This window comes from Panthera pardus, unplaced genomic scaffold, assembly GCF_024362965.1.
Source record: "Panthera pardus isolate Hobbes unplaced genomic scaffold, ASM2436296v1 HiC_scaffold_16, whole genome shotgun sequence".
Classification (NCBI taxonomy): domain Eukaryota; kingdom Metazoa; phylum Chordata; class Mammalia; order Carnivora; family Felidae; genus Panthera; species Panthera pardus.
Window position 1 is genome coordinate 143,221,524 of NW_026526721.1, and position 21,722 is coordinate 143,243,245.

Here is a 21,722-nt window from a genome sequence, read left to right on the forward strand (position 1 = left end):
GGCTTGTCTTTTAATTTTCTTCACGGTTTTTTTTTGATGAACAGCAGATTTTATATTTGATGAAATCAAATTTATCCTTTTTCCCTTTGTGTCTTTAAAATATTTGTGTCTACTCCAAGGAGTTGAAGTTTTTTGTTTTTGAGTTTTTGTTTGGTTGGTTGGCTTAATAGTTTTAGTTTTTATATTTAGGTTTGTGATCTGTGGCAAATTAACTTTTTTGGGTATTGTGAAGTAGGAGGTCAGATGGTTCAGACTGATCCTCTCCCCTCAGTGTTTATCTAGGTGTCTTTATCACCATTTGTTGAAAATGCTTTTATTTTTTCATTAAGTAGCCTTGGTGAATTTGTCAAAATAAAGTGACTGTATAAATGTGGAAGCATTTCTGGACTCTATTACATTAATCTATTTGTTTATCCAAATTCTCTCCAGTACTACACCACTTTGATTGCCCTAGCTTTGTAGTAAGACTTGAAATCAGGGACTGGAAGTCATCCAAATTTGTTCTTCTGTTTTAATATTGTTTTGGTTATTCTCACTCCTTTTGTCTTCTACATTTTTAAGCTTTTTTAAAAATTATAACTTTAGGGGTGCCTGGGTGCTTCAGTCAGTTGAGCATCCAACTTGGGCTCAGGGCATAATCTCACTGTTGGTGGGTTTTTTTTTTTTTTTTTTTTTTTTTTTTAAATTTTTTTTTTCAACGTTTTGTATTTATTTTTGGGACAGAGAGAGACAGAGCATGAACGGGGGAGGGGCAGAGAGAGAGGGAGACACAGAATCGGAAACAGGCTCCAGGCTCCGAGCCATCAGCCCAGAGCCTGACGCGGGGCTCGAACTCACGGACTGCGAGATCGTGACCTGGCTGAAGTCGGACGCCTAACCGACTGCGCCACCCAGGCGCCCCACTGTTGGTGGGTTTGAGACCCACATCGGGCTCTGTGTTGACAGCTCAGAGCCTGGAGCCTGCTTGGGATTCTGTGTCTCCTTCTCTCTCTGCCCCTCCCCTGCTTGCACTCTGTCTCACTCTGTCTCTCAAAAATAAATGTAAAAAGAAAATTAAAAAAAATAAAATTATAATTTTATTTTGCAATAATTTATCAAGCTGTGAAACATGACATTTTTCATGTAGTTTTTCTCCAGCTTTTCCTAATGCTATTTTCTCTCATAACCATGGTACAGGTCTTCAGTGAGTATGATACTGCCTTCAGAAGAGCAAAAATTGGTATTGGAGGGAGAAAATAATCTTGTTTTAATGTACTGTTATGCATGCAGTGTTCCTGTGGTATTAACATTTCATGGGGAGCATTAGTGATAAGGAAGGTCTAAAAAGGGCTCTTAGAATGAAAAAGTTGGGACACACAGCTATAATTAATTGTGCCTAAGAAAACCAGGAATTGACATTAGTATACTAACTCAGGTACATGTCTTAGTTGAGCTATACCAAATTTTACATGTGTGTGTGTGTAGTTCTATGACATTTTATTACATATGAAGACGAAAGCAACCATGATCGCAATCAGCATACAGAACTGTTCTGTCACCACAAAGGAAACCCCTCATGTTTCCTTCTAATAGTCACACTGCCTCCTCCACTTGTTCCTGGCAGCCAATGATCTGTTTTCCATCTCTCTAATTTGTCAATTTAAGTGGAATCATGTAATACGTAGCTCTTTGAGGTGGTATTTTTTTCATTCAACATAATACCCTTGAGATCCATTCAAATTGCTGCTGCTGTTGTATGTTAGTAGTTCTTTGTTTTATTGCTGAGTAATATTCCATTATGTTGATGAACTGGTATTCATTCACCCATTGAAGGACTTTTGGGTTAATTCCAAGTTTTGGCTATTACAAGTAAAGCCTCAGTGAACATGTGTATACAGGTTTTTGTGTGAACATCTTTTCATTTCTCTGGGCTAAATCCTGAGGGGTGTGCTGGGTCATATGGTAAATACATGTTTAACTTTATAAGAAACTACCTGATTATCTTTCAGAATGGCTGTGCAATTTAATGTTCCCACAGCAATGTATGAGAGATCCGGTTACTCTGCATCCTTGTTAGCACTTGGTATTATTATTATTATTATTATTATTATTATCATTTTAGCCATCTTAATAGGTCTTTAGTGATAACTTTTGTAACCTTAATTTGGATTTCCATAATGACTAATGATGTTGAGCATCTCTTCATATGCTTATTTGCCATACTTATATCTCCTATCTAGTGGTTGTTCAAGTCTTTTGCCCATTTCTAAATGGATTGTTTTCTTACTGTTGGAGTTTGCAGAAATCTTTATATATTTTGAATACAAGTCCTTTTTTAGATATGAGATTTGCAAATAATTTTTCCCATATGTGGCTTGTTTTTATCCTTCTAAAAGCAGTGTTTGTGGAGTGAAAGTTTTTAATTTGGATGAAGTAGAATTTATTCTTTTTCTCTTCTCTGAATCATGAGTTTGTGTCATATATAACTCTTTGATTAACTCTGGGTCATGAAGATTTTCTTCTGTAGTTTCTTATAGAAGTTTTTTCCTTTAACTTTTTATTTTGAAACAATTACAGACTCACAGGAAGTTACAAAAAAAATACTATATAGAGTCCTATGTGCCCTTCATGCTACTTCCCACAATGCCTCTTGTATAATGGTAGTATAATATCAAAAGCAGGAAATTGAAGCCGGTGCAATACTATTAACTGGACTATATACCTTTTCAATTTTCACCAGGTTTTATCTATATATGCAATGTGTGTATATAGTTCTATGCAATTTTATTCTATGTTCCTGTTCCTATAAAGAAAGCATTCAGTGTTTTACTATTAAGTGTGACGTTAGTTATAGGGTTTTTGTAGGCACTCTGTTAGGTTCCTTTCTGTTCCTAGTTTATTGAAAGTTTTGTTTGTTTGGGGCGCCTGGATGGCGCAGTCGGTTAAGCGTCCGACTTCAGCCAGGTCACGATCTCGCGGTCCGTGAGTTCGAGCCCCGCGTCAGGCTCTGGGCTGATGGCTCGGAGCCTGGAGCCTGTTTCCGATTCTGTGTCTCCCTCTCTCTCTGCCCCTCCCCCGTTCATGCTCTGTCTCTCTCTGTCCCAAAAATAAATTAAAAAAAAAAAAAAAAAAAAAAAAAAAAAAGAAAGTTTTGTTTGTTTTTAATGGATGGTATTGAATTTATTAAATGTTTTTTCTGCTTCAGTTGACGTGATTCATACGTTTTTCTTCTTTTCGACTATTAATCGCATTGATTGATTTTCGGATAGTGAACCAGCTTCACATCTTTGGAATAAACCCAACTTGATATGATGTATTTTTATTTTTCTATATTCCTGGATTTGGTTTACTAATATTTTGTTGAGAACTTTGAGTCTATATTCATGAGGACTATTGGTCTGTGTTTTATGTTTTTAATATTGCCTTTGCTTTTGATATCAGAGCAGTGCTGGTCTCATAAAATGTGCTAGGAAGAGACTAGAAATGGTGTTATTCTTTAAATATTTCGTAGACTTTGCCAACGAGGACATTTGGGCCAGTTTTCTTTTCTTTTTTCCCCTAAAAAACCCAAAAACCTGAAACTCTTCAGTAATGAAGGTATCATTTGTTTGCCTGTTGTCAATTTTACTGATTTCTGCTCCTATTTTTATTTATTTGCTTGTTTTAGGTTCTTTTTGATCTTTCTCTAGTTTTGTCAGATAGAAATGTAGAGTGTTGGTTTGAGACTTTTTTTTTTAAGTTTATTTATTTATTTTGAGAATGAGAACATGAGCTGGGGAGGGGCAGAGAGAGAGAGAGAGAGAGAGAGAGGGAGAGAGAGAGAATTCAAAGCAGGGTCCTTGCTGTCAGAGCAGAGCCCAAAACAGGGCTCCATCTCACAAACCGAACTGTGAGATCATGACCTGAGCTGAAATCAAGGGTCTGATGCTCAACTGACTGAGCCACCGACTGAGCCACCCAGGTGCCCCAAGAGACTTTCTTTTTTAATATGAGCATTTATTGCTATAGATTGCCTACAAGCACTGCTTTAGCTTTTAGTAAGTTTTGTTTTTATTTTCTTTCAGGTCATTGTATTATTCTACTCTCCTTGATACTTCTTCAACCTAGGAATTCTTTAGAAGAGTGGTGTTTAATTTCCAACTGTTAGGAAATTTTTCCTGCTACTTTCTGTTCTTGGTATCTAGTTGATTCCATTATGGTCAGAGAAAATACTTTCAATTTGTTGATATTTCACTTGATTTATCTATAATGGTTTTTAATTTTTTTTTTTTAGTGGTTGTAAAGATTATAGTGTATGTGTATAGTTTATCACAGTCTGTTAGCATGAACATTTTATCATGTAAGTGGAATATAGGTAATCTTGCTACCCCCAAAGTTTACTTTACCCTCTCCCCTTTACGGTATAGTCATTTTTTTTTTTTAATTTTTGTTTTATTTTATATTTGAAAGAGAGAGAGAGAGAGGGAGAGAGACAGAGCATGAGCAGGGGAGGGGCATAAAGATGGAAACGGAATCTGAAGTAGGCTCCAGGCTCCAGGCTCCACGCTCTCAGCACAGAGCCTGATGCAGGGCTTGAACCCATGAACTGCGAGATCATGAGCATCCTAGTCTTGATTTTGGCTCAGGTCATGATCTCGTGGTTCCTGATATCAAGCCCTGTGTTGGGCTCCCCACTGACAGTAGGAAGCCTGCCTGGGATTCTGTCTTCCTCTCTGTCTCTGCCCCTCCCCCACTCGCACTCTCTCCTTCTCTCTCTCAAAATAAATAAACATTAAAAAAGAATATTTAAAACTCAAGGAAAGAATAGTTTCTGTTGCCTTTTCTTTGTTCCTGTTGTTCTGAGTTTCCTTTTGTTACCATATCCTTCCTGTCTGAATAACTTCCTTTAGCCATTGTTTGAGAATAGGTCTGCTGGCAAGAAATTACCTTAGCTTCTCTTCATCTCAGTTGTCTTTATTTCATCTTCAATCCTAAAAAAAAAATCCTTTGTCCTTTGAATCTTTGTTCTACTATATGTCTCTCCGATGCTTTGAAGATTTTTCTTTGCCTTTCATTTTCAGAAGTTTTATTATGATGTGTTTCTTTAGGTTTTTAACTGTTTTTCTTGAATTAATAGGTTTATGTCTTTTGCCTCATTTAAAAAATTTTTTTTTAATATTTATTTTTAAGAGAGACAGAGAGAGAGAGAGAGAGAGAGAGAGAGAGAGAGAGAGAGAGAGAGATGGAGCATGAGCAAGGGAGGGACAGAGAGAGAGGGAGGCAGAGAATCTGAACCAGGCTGCATGCTGTCAGCACAGGGCCCGATGTGGGGCCGGAACTCACAAACCTTGAGATCATGACTTAAGCCAAGGACAGATGCTTAATCTGCCATCAGGCACCCCTCTTTTGCCTCATTTGGAAAGGTTTCAGCCATTATTTTTTCAAGTATTTTGTTAGCTCTGCATTCTTTTTTGTTTTTTTCTCAGACTCTGGTAAAATAAGTGATAGACTTTTTTTTTTTTTTTTTTAATTTCTTTTATTCTTTGACCTGCAGGTCCCTGAGCCTTATTTAGCTCATTTTTTAAAAAGCTTTATTTTATTTTGTCATCTCCATTGGAATTTTGTATATTAATCTTATATCTGGAAACCTTATTAGTTCTATAGCTTTTTTGTAGACTCTATTGGATTTTCTAGATAGATGATCTTTTATTTTTCTTACTCTATTAGACTGTCTAGAATGTCAAGTATAATGCTGAGTAGAAGTGGCAAGAGCAGACTTCTTTACTTTGTTCCATATCTTAGAGGGAAAACATCAGCAAGTGGGTTTTTTTCTGTAGATGTTATTTATCATGTTCAGGAAGTTTCCTTCTGTTGCTACTTTACTGAGATTTTATTAGGAATGGATGTTAGATTTTTGTCAGATGTATGTTATGTGTCTGTTGTGATAACCGTATGTTTTTCCTTTTTTAGCTTTTTAATCTGATGAATTAGATTTATTAATTTTTGAATGTTAAGTCAGTCTTGCAGTCCTGGAATAGACTTCATTTAGTCATGAAGTATTATCCTTCTTTATACTATTGGATTTTAAATTGCCACTCTTTTTTTTTTTTTTTTTTAAGATTTTTACATCTATGCTTATGATGGGATATTATAGATTTCTTTAATGTCTTTGCCTGGTTTTGGTATCCGGATAATGCTGGCCTCAGCAATTTTTTTTAAGAGTGTATGGAATTGGTATTATTTCTTTTTTAAATGTTTGGTCATATTCATGTGCAGCTATCTATGTCTGGAACTATTTTTTGGGAGAAGGCTTTTAACTACAGATTCAATTTCCTTTTTTTTTTTTTTGTTATGTTTATTTGTTTATTTATTGAAAGAGAGAGGGAGAGAGAAAGAGCAAGCCAGGGAGGGGCAGAGAGAGAGAGTGGGAGAGAAAAATCCAAGTGGGCTCTGCACTGTTAGCATAGTGAAAACGAAAGAAGGTTTTCCTTGCCTAAAAATTTGTAGCATCTTCCCATTGTTCTCAGGGTAAAATTCAAACGCAGGGCTTGAACCCATGAACCGTGAGATCATGACCTGAGCTAAAACCAAGAGTCCGATGCTTAAGGAGCTGAGCCACCCAGACGGCCTGATTCATTTTTTTTAATAGATACAGGGCTGGAGTGGTTCTCTATCTATGTCTTCTTGAGTTAGCTTTGGTTGTTTGTGCTGTTAATTTTATTGGCTTACATTTAAAGATTATTTGAGCACATTATCATTTAAAAATCATTGTTTTAGAGTTTATTTCAAGAGAGAGAGCCTGCTCCTGTGCACATGCAAGTGGGGGAGGGGCCGAGAGACGGGGAGAGAGAGAATCCCAAGCGGGCTCCACAGTGTCAATGCAGAGCCTGACATGGGGCTCGATCCCACGGACCATGAGATCATGACCTGAGCCAAAATCGAGAGTCAGATGCTCAACCGACTGAGCCACCCAAGCGCCCCCAAAATGTGTGTCATTTTTAATGTTCGTGATAGCTCTCTTTTCTTGGCTAGTGTTTATCAATTTTAATAATCTTCTCAAAGCACCAGCTTTGGTTTCATTGCTCTTCTGTATCGTTTTGTTTATTTTCTATTTTATTTGTTTTGGCTTTGATCTTTATTATTTATTTTCTTTTGTTTGCTTTGTTTAGTTTGTTCTTTTTCTGGTTTCTCAAGGTGGAAGCTTAAGTCGTTGATTTAAGACCATTCTTCTTTTCCAATGTAGACTTGTAGTGCTACAGATTTTCCTCTCAGTACTGTTTTAACTGTCTCACACAAATTATGATATGTTTTCACTTTCATTTATTTCAAAATAGTTTATTTCCCTTTTCATTGCTTCTTAGCTGCATGGGTTATTTAAAAGTGTGTTATTTGTGGCGGGGGGGGGGGAAGGGGGGGCGGCGGCACCTGGGTGGCTCAGTCAGCTGACTGTCTGACTTTGGCTCAGGTTGTGACCTTGCAGTTAGTGAGTGTGAGTGCTGTGTAGGGCTCTGTGCTGACAGCTCAGAGCCTGGAGCCTGCTTTGGATTCTGTGTCTCCCTCTCTCTCCGTCCCCCACTCATGCTCTGTCTCTCTCTCTCTCTCTCTCTCAAAAATAAATAAACATTAAAAAATTTTTTTAAAGTGTGTTACTTGGTTTCCAAATATTTGGAGATTATTAAGACATCCTCCTGTTACTGATTTCTAACTTAATTACATTGGTGTCGGGGAACATACTTTGTAGGACTTGAATTCTTTTAATTTATTGAGATATTTTTCATGGTCTAGACTATGGTTTATCTTGGTTAATATTCAGCTCTTATTAAGTGGAATATTCTATAAATGGGTCAAATTAATTGATGATATGGTTCAGATACTTTGTAGTTTTAACATGTAAATTTAAATTCATGTTTTATATTACATTTGTGCATCATGAGTTCATTTTTATTTTACCTGAGGATATTCTCTCTTACTTCTTGTGGCAGATTTTGTTTCACCAAGGTCACAACATTGGGCGCTTGGGTGGCTCAGTTGGTTAAGTGTCCAACTTCAGGTCATAATCTCTAATCTCGTGGTTTGTGGGTTTGTGCCCTGCATCAGACTCTGCACGGACAATGCAGAACCTGCTTGGAATTCTCTCTCTCTGCCCCCGTCCTGTGCTCGCTTGCGCTCCTTATCCTCTCTCTCTCTCTTTCTCTCTCTCTCAAAATAAACTTAAAACACAATTAAAAAAAAAAGGTCACAACATTATCTTGCATTCCTCATGCTCTTCTGTAATGTGGCCTTGCAAGAAAGAATGGCGACCTAATTTCCCTGTGCTTGGGTATAGCCTGTCCTTGGCGACTCCATCAATGTAGTACCTACCGTAGAAATGATGCTTCATGGCTTCTGTGACGGGGTCAGAAAGGTTAAACCTACAGCTTTCACTTGGTTTTCCTGAAACACTTACTCTCTAGACAATTCCTTTTCACATTCCTACCTCTCCTGACCTACCTGTTACTGTGCCAAGCCAAACCGAATGGAGAGGCCTTGTGTAGGTGCTCTAGTTTACAGTCCTCACTGGGCCTGTTCGTCAGCCAGTTCAGCCCAGATGTCAAATACACAAGTGAAGAAAGAGGTCCTCTGCGAAGTAGGTCTTCCAGACTCCGCTTTTGCAGCTGTTGAAGTCAATACCAGTCATTTGACTCTTCCTAGATGAGGTCCCAGATACTGTGAGGCAGAGGGGAGTCCGTTCTGCTTTTCCTTTCCAAGTTACTAACCTGTAGGATCTCTCTCTATAACAAAATGTTTGTTTTATACCACTATGTTTGATTGGTGGCTTATCAGACAACAATAGGGATCACTTCTTTTCAGTAGGGTATGCGAGAGGTAAATGTTTCAGTCCCTTCATACCTGAACTTCATTCTTAATTGGTTTTGGGATTCTTGGTTATAAAATAATGCACTCTCAGAACTTTGAGGTTACTTCTCCGTTGTCTTCATGCATCCATGGCTTGCCAGTGAAACATGATGTAAATCTGATGCTCATTCCACGGTGAGGGTAGTGTTTTCTCCCTCTTGAAGCTTTTAGGATTTTTGAGCTTCAGACATTTCAAAGTGCACGTAGGTAATCTCTGATCCATTTCTGTCTGAGGACTCACATCTGTTTATTTACCTCAGTATATTTACTTACTCTAAAATCTTTTTTTTTCTTTTTTTACTCTCTTCTCAAGATTTGGATTCTTATTGATTCATTACAGTTGGTTTCTCCCTTTCACTGTGTTGTCCATCAAATTTAGGTGATCCTCGGCTGTTTTATTGTTGATTTTGTTTGCTTTTTGACATGCCCTTTTACACTGTCTGCAGATTCTCTATCAGTTCGTAGCTGCCTGCATCCAGAGATTGTTGGGAATCGCATAGTACCAGGGAAAGTGGAGGGGTTCCTGGTCTTCCTAGGTGTCGCTAGATACTGGGAAATTTTCTGACCCTTTGGGGATAGATACATGTATTTACTTCTTTTACCCATGGGTCTGGAGGCAGCAGAAGAGGTGATCCATTTGCTCCTACTGAGGTATTTCAACCGATTATGCTTTGGTTTTCTTCAGGGAAGTCTCTTGCTGCCCATGTTTGCTGCTTCGGTGCATGGAGCAGTACCTACTTTTGGCATCAGTTTTTTTCCCTCGGAAAAACCTGTGGGTATATGATTACCTCCTTTAATCCGATCTCATCTGCCTTTTGTCTTTCAAAGAGATTCCTGATCATTTCGATTTTTCTGACGACACCGGCCCAAGCTACATCGGGGTAGCTTTTTTTTTTTTCAGGACTCTCTATGAATTTAAGACACTGGTAGGACCCTGGAGCAGGTGTTCTGTCTACCATTTTACTCTAATTGTGGTAGTTTTGTTTAAAATGCACAGAAATCTCACATGCTGTTTTTATGTGCACATGTAGTTCTACTTTTTCTTCTTCTGACGGTTCTTTCTTTCTTAGGCTACTCTTATTACCGGGTTGAGAATCTCTTCATCTTGGATCTCTTCATCTATCCTTGGATCTCACTATTGATAAAAATTCTCTTTTTGTGGGTTGTATTAAAAAGCAAAATTATACTGTTTTAGTTTATGACTTTAATTTTGACGAGATTGCGTGGAATATGTTATCAATTAAAGTGTTACAATATAGCTTGCAGAAATTTTTAGAAAGACACTATGTCCCACATTTTTTTCTGTTGTGTATAAGAAATATTTAGAATGATTTTTAGTGACGAAAATAGCCGCAATTTTATAAGATTTTAAGAGTCAGTTTTTAGTATGTTTGTATAGGCTTTTATTTTGAATAAACCAGAGTGTTTATTTCTTCCCTAAACTGGTGATTTAATTGAAACTTCACTATATTAAAGATCTTTTTTTTTTTTTTTTCCAGAGCAGCATCTCAGACATGTCGAAAAGGATGTTTTGATCCCTAAAATAATGAGAGAGAAAGCCCGAGAGAGATGTTCTGAACAAGTTCAAGGTAAGATTCAAATATTCATATAAAGATCAAATACATTTTTTATAATATGATCTGAATTTAATCCTTAGCCTTAGAGTCAAATAGTCAATGAATTAATATGTATGAATTGTTTCTCACCCTTTCACTGAGATACCAATATTTCAGCTTTCAGAACTTCCAGACGGTGTTCAATTCATTTACAATTTAAAAATATTCTCCCAAATTACTAAGAAAAAATATTTTTTCCCAGAAGTACAGTTGTATGTAGAGAAAGACTTGGTATGAGTATTTTAGAGAAACAAGTTATTCTGGTGATTTTGATAGGGAAAGAAGAAACATCAAATGTAACATGTACCTGTTTTTTCTTCATCAACATATTCACACAGACATATATATTCTAAGATGATTTTCTTTGAGGTCATTGTCTATTATTGAATTGTTAATGGAATCCCAATAGTACTTACAATGAGGCCGGGTTTTTTTTGTTTTTGTTTTTATTTTTTCTTCTCTGTATTTTACATCTCTGAGTGAAAGATATTTCTGTAAATGCATGCACAAGGCACCCACACGCACATATTTTGTTTGGAAAATGTTTCTTAACGTGAATTATTCCTGTATTCTATAAGTCTAGAGCTAATTGTTGATTAATATATAACATTTAGTGAAAAAATGTAAACGGAGCAGCAGAAGGTGAAAAATGAGACCACAAATGGTGGGTAATTAGAAAAGCAGACGCAGTATTACTGCAGAAATGCCCTTTTAAGAAATTCTACCTCATGGAATGGCCATCTAAAAGAAGTAGCAAAGTTCTGCTGATGCAGACTGTTTTTCTGGCTGCGGGGCCACTTTTCCCTGTAGTCTCTTCCTCCTTGAGGGACCTCAGTGATTCTTTGTGAGGACGAGGGCTGCAGTTCCATAGCAAGTTTCTCGACAGGAGAGTCAGGCTCTGTCAACTGTGTTTCGGGACTGTGTCAACAACGTTTGGATGCTGGGAACACTTCTGTCCCTTTGATGCTCTTCTTTGAGAATGACCTTTGGAATTGATGGGAGCAGTGAAAGAGTAATTTCTCAGAGCGGACCTTGTGTGATGATCATTTCTGTTTCTTAAATGACTTCCCATGACCGATTCCAGTTTGAGAGCCATTCATAAATTAGATTTAAATTAAATCCGTCCATAAATAAGTATATTATCAATAAGTTGATAGTATCATTCTGCGATACTAGCTTTGCTTTCACCGTGAATTAGTTGTTTAATCAGAGCACCTCCCTTCCACACCCACACCCCCAGGTGTCAGGAGAAATTAACCCATTGCCACCTGCAGACAGGGTTTGGTGCCACGCTGGCATTGGCAGGTGTCATGCTGATCATCTCAAGAGGTAATCCTCCACTTGCCTCAGAACTTAAAAAATAACTAACTAAATATCCTGACTCAGGTGAGGGAGGAAAAAAATTAACAACGTGTAATGAAGTTACAGGGTTAACTTGTCACTACTAGGAAAATTTACTCATTACTGATAATTGGTCCAAAGTGATGAATATGAGCTATATTTATGGTGTTTTTAACACATTACTCTGATATCTAGAATGAAATAAACCTAGCTAATTCAATTATAGATTGAGGTTTTACTCACATGGTTCAGATGAAAATGCAGAATAATTAGAGTTTGGGTTTCAGAACTGCCTTTGCTTACTCTTAGTTAATGTAACTGTGTGTTTGGTTTTTGAAATGAAGGAAAGAGTATAACTTTAAAATATTTATTAGTTTGTGTTGCACAACTACTATCATAATGGTACAGAAAAATTTTTACTCTTCACTTTTTAAATATTTAGATTCTAGTTTACAGATATGGTAAAATTGGTTTCAGGTGTAGAATTTAGTGATTCATCACTTCTTTATCAAAAGTTAAGTTTTTCAGGCATTGCCTCGGTTAAGCTTTTGTTTTTTTTAAATATGCTTAAAATCTTCAGAAGACTGAAAGCATCTTAAAATTTGAGATCTGCTTGGGTTACTTCAATGCATTTGTCTCTATGAGAACATGTTTTAACTATTGGTTTTTGAATATTTGAATATTTTATAGATAATTGTATATTGATTTTTTTTTTTTTTTTTAGGCCGTGTGGTCCAAAACAGAGTTAGAGAATCTAAAACTCATTATTTTATAAACAATAATCTTCAGTATTCTTCCTGCCTAACCATGTGATTTAGTAAAGAACATACAGTGGTATCATATGCTTAAGTAGTAGCAGAACAGCTGCATTTGAACTGAACAATAAGATGTAATTTAGAATCAGGACACTTCCCTTGTAGTTTATTTACTGTTTACGGCCTTTGCTTTATTAAATACTTATAGGATTTTATATAAAAGCATTATGTGTGCTAATTGTATAGTTCTTGGATAAAAATATAGGAATTTTAATAAGTGATCTGACTTTCTGCTAAGTGCCTGAAACCTGATTATGCAGGAAAGCTTTTCTGTTTGATTTTTTTGCATGTCATTTCAACCCAGCTGATCATAAGAATTGGGTCAGACTGCCAGCAACTTAGGTTTGTGAAGGGAATGGAACAGCTTTTCCAGGGACAAAGAGAAATGAAATCACTTTCAATGAAAGAAAGATGCCTCATTATAGTCACCAACAGCAGTTATTGACAGCTACACTTCCTATTAACAAGGAGCATTTAACTAAGAGTTTGGCTGTTGGATCTTTGGACTTGATCTAATTTGCTAGCATTAATTAGTTTCTTTTGAGCACAGACACTTGGTGCTCACAGCTATAGATTTGGAGGGCTAATTAGGATAGAAAATTGAACAGAATGGGGTAAGGCATTAACCTTCAACCATTACCAGCTGGGACACTGATAAAGACCACAGAGTCCAAATGCTCCCTATTGATGTGACGAGTACCCTAATGAATATCAATTTCAGCCAGGTTGCTATATTCTTACTAGTTCTCTCTTCATTAGAATTTTTAACCAATTTCCATGATACCTTCATTATCTATATATACACTATTGGTTTTTACTATACACTGATTTAGTCTGAGTTGCACATTTCATCTTATGTTTAAACAGAATTAAAGTTTGTCTTAAGTAGCAGATCGCATTTCGAATGTTTCATTGTTACATACCTTAATACTTCTGAAATTTAACTTTTATTTACAATTACATAATCCTTATTCTACAGTGGATTTCTATAAAGTCGCAGTAACTTTACGATTTCAAAATAGTGAAAAGTATAACCTGAAACAAGAAAAATCTCAGCTTTTGGGTGACAGTTAAGCAGTGTTTGTGTTAAACTGGTGTCAACATGACAATCTTTGTCTTTATAAAATATGCTTTTTTGTGTTCTTTCTGAAAAGAAAAGTAGTAGTCCTCACGTTTTCTTTTGGAATTTAACTTTGATTTGATGAGTAAAGGTAGCTTGACCTAGAGATTAGATGTAGAATTGAAAATCCTGATCTTGTTATTACATAAACTTTGACAAGATCATAAACTGTTGGTAGGACATGTATCAGCAGAAGAGCAAGTGATCAACTGATTTGGATAGAAAATGAAACTTCGTAATATTCTTCTTTTGCCAGTGATATTGACGGTGAATAGAGCTGCTGACGTAAATTACCAAAGTGCATTTGTAGACGTTAGCACAATGATCACTGACTATGTTGGGAATGGATCTTAAGGAAAATTCTAGAATGTCCTGTCTCCCAGTATCCCCACTTCCCAAAAGCCAAAACAGAAATTCTCTTCCATCAAGTGTGATGGCGGAATCATTGCTTTTCTTGGATCTGGGAGTTACCAACATGTGGTGTTTTAAAAGGAAGATGCTTTGATGACCTCTGGAGGCTACTTCCACCCCGTGACTTTTTCCATGTGTTTGACTCTTTGCTAATTTAATGACTTATATTTTCTATGTTAGTAATTTAATGATTTCTGTTTTCTATGTTAGTAATATTATTTGTCATATATGTTGTATGTAATATATAGTTTGTCATATATATACTATAGATCATATGTATATATTAGTAAAGTATGCATTCTAATGTTATAGTTTCTTTCCTGGAGATAGTCCATGAGAAGTAGAGTCCCTGAATTGCTGTTTTGTAAAAATTCATTGTTTTGTTGCTTTTTTTGATTTGTATAGTTGGCATTTGATATAAAGTTTCCATGTTTGATAATGAATTTTGCTTTAAATATAATAACACTTTTTTTTTGTTATTGCTATGACACTTCAAGACCAAAAAAGTACTCTTGGGATGTACTGGGGTGGCCTGTACAGGGATGTACTGGGGTGGCCTGGATCGGTCTTTAACCTAGGTGTATCCTCCTGCCCACTAACTCCTTTCATCCTTTGGGTCTTCTTTTACCTTATTTTAATGTTTCTTCTGTATCAGTGTCTTCTGCTGCAGTCTTTTTGATCTTCTGACCAAGAGGTTGGGTTAGTTTTTGTTGTTGTTTTTTTTTTTTTTTTTTTTTTTTTTTTAATGTTCATTCATTCATCCATCGATTCATTCTTGAGAGAGAGAGGGAGGGAGGGGCAGAGAGAGGGAGTGAGAAGGAATCCCAAGCAGGCTCTTCACTGTCAGTGCAGAGCCCTGAGTGGGGCTCAAAGTCACAAACGGTGAGATTCTGACCTGAGCCAGAATCAAGAGGTGGACACTTAATCTTCTGAGCCACCCAGGTGCCCCAGGTGGGGTTACTTCTAAAGAAATTATATAAAGCATAAGGAAGCATGGATTGTTCACTTCTTTGAATCATTGCAGAGCAGTAGTGAACACAGAAGCTTGAAAAACTGCCTGACTTCTGTCAGTCACATGCAATTAAATATGTCACATTTTGCTGAATCCCAAAGAATGTGAGCTGACGATAAAATCAAATTAAGAATACTTTGGATATTCTTTAGGATGTCTACAGGCAGAAAACTACCAAAACATTCGTAAAACAAATTGGAGGGCTGTAGACTGGTCAAAGTAATCAATCTATCCAACTGTGTTACTCGAACCTGCCAAAAACTTTTCCTTTGTTTGAATGGTGCTATTATTGCCACATATATTTTTGCCATTTAGTAGTAGTTCACCAATGTTGACGAACGCTGAAGTGGAAATGCAGCTATTTTGGATAGACTAGGAGGGTAGTATATAAAATCTCCAAACATGATTCATATCTGTTATGTATAAGATTATGCTATGTACTCTAAGAAATACAGAGCATTAAGGTACAGCTCTACAGAGAAGAACTCTGCACCTGCAACTGTGGCAGGGCTCTCCACAACCCCTGCTGGGTTTGGCGATTTGCTAAGAGGACTCACAGGACTCATCACATACTCATACTCATGGCTAAGATTTATTACAGGCAAAGGACACAAGCAAAACCAGCAAAGGAAAAAGGCACATGAGATGAAGTTCGGAAGAAACCAGGCTCAAGCTTCCAAGAGTCCTCTCCCCAATAGAGTCGCTCAGGATGTGCTTAATTCCTCCAGTGTTGAACTATGACAGCATGTGTGAAATGTTGTCCAGCAGGGAAACCCATTAGAAGCAGAGTTTTTATGAGGAGTTTGTCACATGGGCATCCTTTGGTTAGCGTTACCAAAATTTCAGACTCCCAGAAGGAAAGCAGGTGTTCAGCATAAACCATATGGTTTGCACAAACAGTTTAGACACGGTGAGCCACTCTTAGCAATTAGGGAATGGTGGGAACACTCCCAAAATCCAAGTTGTCAGGCACCGGCTAAAGGCCAACCGTACAAACAGGCTTTTCTGAGGATGGCAGCGTCAGTCCCACCATGTTTCTCCCCTGTCTGCCATGGACGTAATACAAATTAATTGCCAGTAAGTATCTGTGTATGCCTATCAGTCCTGGTGTCATGACATTCGCTGCATGTAATAGACCTATATCTGACAAATACAGCTGAATTGTTTTTAAAACAACTGAGCAAAGTCTGTAGCGGTCGTTACTCATTGATTTAGTGGTTCTCAGTTACATTTGTTAATTCATGCCTGTATTGTAGGACTTAATGGCTTATTATGACTGTCTTGTTTCTGAATAACAAGGCAATTGTGTAATAAAATTATAATTGTACATAAATAGTCTTGAATAAATTGGCTAGTTTTCTTCTCACAGAGAAAAGTGCAATCTGTTTTAGAAGTAAGTTAAATCTTTTTTAAAAATGTTCATTTTGAGAGAGAGAGAGAGCAGGGGAGGGACAGAGAGAGAGGGAGAGAGAGAATCCCAAGAAGGTTCTGCACTGTCAGCACAGAGCCCATCTCGGGGCTTGAACCCACAAACCGTGAGGTCATTACCTGAGCCGAGAAACCAAGAGTAGGACACTTAACCAACTGAGCCACCCAGGAGCCTTGAAGTAAGTTAAACCTTTAAATGCTAAATCTTTAAATGACTGAATTAGCTGGGAATTTTGTCGGGGCAGATGAATTTAATATTTTAAACAACTAATTTATGCAACTTATTTTTGAAGGTTTAAGTGAAAAGTGTACATTTGAACACAAAAGCAAAGAATTACATAACTTGAAACTTAGAAATATCGTTACAGTGAATAAATATTAACACAAAATATAAGCTAACTATTCTGCCGTTACTTCATTAGCAAGTTTTTATTATATTCCTGGTTTCCTATACCTTGCCTTTCAGTGGTTTTGCTATAAGAATTTTAAATATTTCACTTTAAGAGAAATTATACTCAGATTTTTGGAGTACCATTCAATTAAACAGATACAGAAATTTTAATCTGAAGCCCATAAACAAGTTTATCTGGCATCATATTTAATATATTTTAATATTTTAATATATTTAATATATTTAATACATTGGTTTTCTCCAATGTGTTTATATTTGATAATACTGTTTGCAAATATTTTAGTGTCAGTCAATGATTGTATCACTAAAATATGTTTTTATAAGCAAAAACAGACTTTTCACGTTCCTTTAAACAGATGAATGGAACCTCAGGGTTATATGGAACACGAGTCCTTCAAAAATGTTTAGTGAGTATTTCCTAGCCACCATTATGTGAACAGTGAATAAAGCAGACAAAAATTTTTACCGTTATGGACCTTACATTTCAACGGAGGGAGATAAATATTGTAGGTTATTATAAGTAAATACAAGTGATGTGGAGAAAACTAAAGTTGAGTGAGGGCCGTGGGGAGCACTGGTTGTAGAATGGGGCAGCAGTTTTTAGTAGGTGGGCAACGTAGGTCTCACCGAGGGACGTTTGCACAAAATTTGTGACAGGTGATGGAGTGAGATGTGCAGGCGTCTCTGGGAAGAGTAATGTGAACAGTTGCAGACATTGAAGGACTAGACAGAGCTGGCATGTTTGAGGTCTACCTGAAAGATCACTGTGGTGAGGTGGAATGAGTGAGGAGGAGAGGGAAAAGTGAGGGGTTCAGCAGGGTGATTGGGGGCAGAATAAAGTACCGAGGACTTACAGGTACGAGGGAGAGAAATGGAAAACTTGGATGGCTTAGAGCAGTGGAGAGAGACAGGGTCTGATTTACTGTTTAATAGCAACTGCTCTGTTAAGTATAAATGCGGTAGGGACAAGGGCAGAATCAGGGACACCAGTTTAAGAATGTGATTGTGATAATCCAAGAGGCAAGTGATGGTGGATTAAAAGGGTGGCAGCAGTGGAGATGATGAGATTGCACATCCCAGGCACCTGGGTGGCTCAGTCAGTTAAGTGTCCAACTCTTGATTTCAGCTCAGGTCATGATCTCGCGGTTCATGAGATCAAGCCCTGCTTTGGGATCTGTGCTGATAGCACAGACCCTGTTAGGGATTCTCTTTCTCTCTCCCTCCCTCTCTCTGCCCCTCCCCCACTTGTGTACACTTTCTCTCTTTCTCTCTCCAAATAAACCTTAAAAAATAGAATGAGCACATCCAAGATATAATTTGAAGATAAGAGGCCACAAGGAAAGACATAACTACTCCCTATTATTGTCCTGAACAAGTAAAAGGATGAAATTGTAGTTAGCAGAGATGAGGAAGAATGTGTATGGAGAAATATTATTATTTTAGTTCAGTTTTTAGTGATTGATATATTAAGGGTTTAGTTTTGGACAAGTTAACTCTTGAGATGTCTATTAGGCATGTAAGTTTGAAGCCATTGTATTAAACAGTAGCAAAAATTAATCATTGTTTTAAAGGGAAACAAAGGAGTAGAATGTTTATCCAACTGCGGTGGTTCTGGTGTTTTTCCAATATTTTTATGTAAATAATGCAAGTTCTCCTAGTGTACATTTGGCACACAATTTTAACTTGAACGATGCTAGATTAAAAGCTAACATTTTTATTTCTTGGTTTTCCTTTAAGATTCCACATAGACCACTTCCCTTCCGGAGCAAATCATAATTGCACTGATTTGTTAATTTAACAAACTATGCTTCAGTACTAGTGGGGAAAATAATGGTGCTAAGTACTGAGGGGAATATGAGGTTGTGGTCTCATATCACAATGAAGAGATTAAGTTACCTATTCAGTATCGTAGGACTTGTTAATATGTCCTAGTTGATATTAGAATCCAGGTATCTTAATTCCCAGCTTAGTGCTGGAATTAACATACCATTTAATTGTCAGACGTTGCAAATATAGTTTATCTGTGCTGACTTTAATCGGTTGGAAGTGGCTGCCTCGCATACTGTGAAGGGGATCAATCAAAAACAGCGTCAGGTGCCTGGGTGGCACAGTCATTTAAACATCCAACTCTTGATTTCGGATCAGGTCATGACTTCTTGGTTGTGGTATTGAGCCCTGCATCAAGGCTCCACGCTGGACTTGAAGCCTGCTTGACATTCTCCCCCTCTCTCCTCCCCTCTCTCCCTCCTCCCCCCTCTCCCTTCCTCTGCTGCCCCCCCCCTCACTCTCCACCTCTCTCTCTCTCTCTGTGTCTCTAAAATTTTTAAAAATATCATGTACCTGGTATAATTCTAATACCATTATAAATATATGTTGAAAAAAAATAAATACATCCAAAATGTAGTAAGTATCTGGAAACATGGGACAAAGAAGGTGGATAATAGGTTGTTTCTTTTCCTCTGCATAGCATTTTCATATTCTTCAAAATGAAAACATAAGCTTTTTTGTATCTTGCATGCACAAATAACAAGTTTGTAGCTTGATGAATTATTGTGACAGTAAACATATATGTGTAGCCAGAATTAAAGTCAGAAAATAGAAATTACCAGAAGCCAGCCTTCTTTGGGCCCTCTTTTAATCGCTCTCCCTTTTCTCTTTTGCTAAAATAAACCACATTTTGCCTGAGAACTACATAGATTAATTTGCCTTTGTTTTGATTTAAATGGAACCTTACAGTGTGTGATCTTTGGTGTCTAGCTTTGTCTACTCAAAAATTGTATTGTTAGATTCATCCATGTTTTTGTAAGTAGTAATGGTTCCTTCATTTTCATTGCTATATAGATAGTACCATTATATGGATGTGCTATGATTTATAGCATAGAAATGGGATTTCTGGGTCATACAATGTATATAATGTCCATTTCAGCAGAAAATGTTAAACAGACTTCCAGATGACTGGAAGTATACCTGATGTTTAAAAAAAACAGCCATAAAAGGGTATGAGAGTAAAAAGAAGGAATGCTGGGTAATTTTTATTTTTATAGAATGGATTTTTAAAAAATTCTCCATAATGAACATGTAGCTTTTTAAAAAAAACTTTAAAGAATCAGATGTTATATTTAATAATACAAAACTTTAAATATAAAAAATAAAACTTTTTATGTTCATACACTACAAACATAATAGAAAGTTCACAGATTAGGAAAATATATTTGTAATATGTGTAACAAAGGTTTGCTATCCTTAATTTATAGACTTCTTACCTGTAAGGAATTGGTGAACATCCAATTTAAAAAATAAGCAGAGCACAGAAAGGTTTTTTTTGGATAAATTAAATTTTATTATTATTTTTTAAGTTTATTCTGAGAGAGAAAACATGAGTCAGGGAGGGGCAGAGAGAGAGAGAGAGAGAGAGGGAGAGAGAGAGAATCCCAAGCAGGCTCCACACTGTCAGCGTGGTGCCTGACACAGGGCTCAAACCCACAAACCACGAGATCATGACCTGAGCCGAACTTGGACACTTCACTGACTGAGCCACTCAGGTGCCCTGACAAATTACATATTATTAAACAAGAAAAATAGCTGCTTTTACTTTCAGTGAGTGCATTGCAAAACACACCCTACAGTACTATATGTAACCTATAAACTTGATATGATTTAAAAGTCCGTAACAGAAGTTTAGCTTCTGGCACGGCCTAGTAGCTGTTATTGCACATGTGTTTCTGCAGAAAACAACTATAAACTATGAACAAAATATAAAAACAACTACATGAAGGCATTGGAGAGTAGACAAGAAAGCAAGTGGAAAATGGAGAGGAATCACAGTGAAGGAAGGGAATAGTACCGGGTGGGTCTCCACCCTGTAGGGTGGTTACAACTCTGACCAAATAAGCAAACAAAATAAAACCCTCTAGTCTTACTGGTCTGAAGGATCAAAAACATGGTTTGGTGTAACTACTTAGAAAACTTTGTATTTGTGCGTGATGGTGTAAGAGGAGGGGAAGGGATAAATCCCAGCAAGTTGAGAGCTAGAGAAGGTGAGCCTCATGGTGTATAAACTCTGTGTATGTCTCTGGCTCAATCTTAAACTACATGTGGAGCAAATTCCAAGCCACTCGGTTAAGGGTAAAGAACCACTGTACCTTGCAGGGGACTTCAGGTTCCACAGTTTGAGATCAGCAAATAAAATTGACTTTAAATGAAAACGGAAAAAAAAAATTTTTTTTTCCCCCAAAAAGGAACAGCATCTAGGACACTTGGGTGGCTCAGTCAATTGAGTGTCTGATTTTCCACTCAGGTCATGATCTCACAGTTCGTGGGTTTGAGCCCTCCTTGGGCTCTGTGCTGACAGTTTGCTCGGAGCCTGGAGCCTGCTTTGGATTCTGTGTCTCCTTCTCTCTCAACCCCTCCCCCACTTGTGCTCTGTCTCTCAAAAAGAAATAAGTGTAAACAAAAAATTAAAAAGAAAACAGAATCCAAACATTTTACATACATGATAGAATGCCAGATTACTCCATGTGCACAGAAACAAGAAAACACGATATATTCTCAAAAGCGATCAACAGAGGCTAACTTGAAGATAACTAAGAAGTTGGAATCAGAGAAGAATGTTAAATCAGTTATTGGAATTGCTTAAGAATGTAAAGGAAAGTATACTTGCAATGAATAAAAAGAGTAAATCTTAACAGAGAATTCAAAATGACAATAATAAAAA

The 21,722-nt window shown here is 37.0% G+C and overlaps 1 protein-coding gene across 1 annotated transcript in view; it reads left to right on the top strand.

Moving 5' to 3' along the window:
• Positions 1–21,722, top strand: part of CMC1 (C-X9-C motif containing 1) — a 90,972-nt gene that overhangs the window by 20,215 nt on the left and 49,035 nt on the right. The window contains exon 5 of the mRNA XM_053904187.1: positions 10,353–10,442. Coding sequence (XP_053760162.1) covers positions 10,353–10,442 — 90 coding nt within the window. The remainder of the gene's footprint in view (positions 1–10,352; positions 10,443–21,722) is intronic.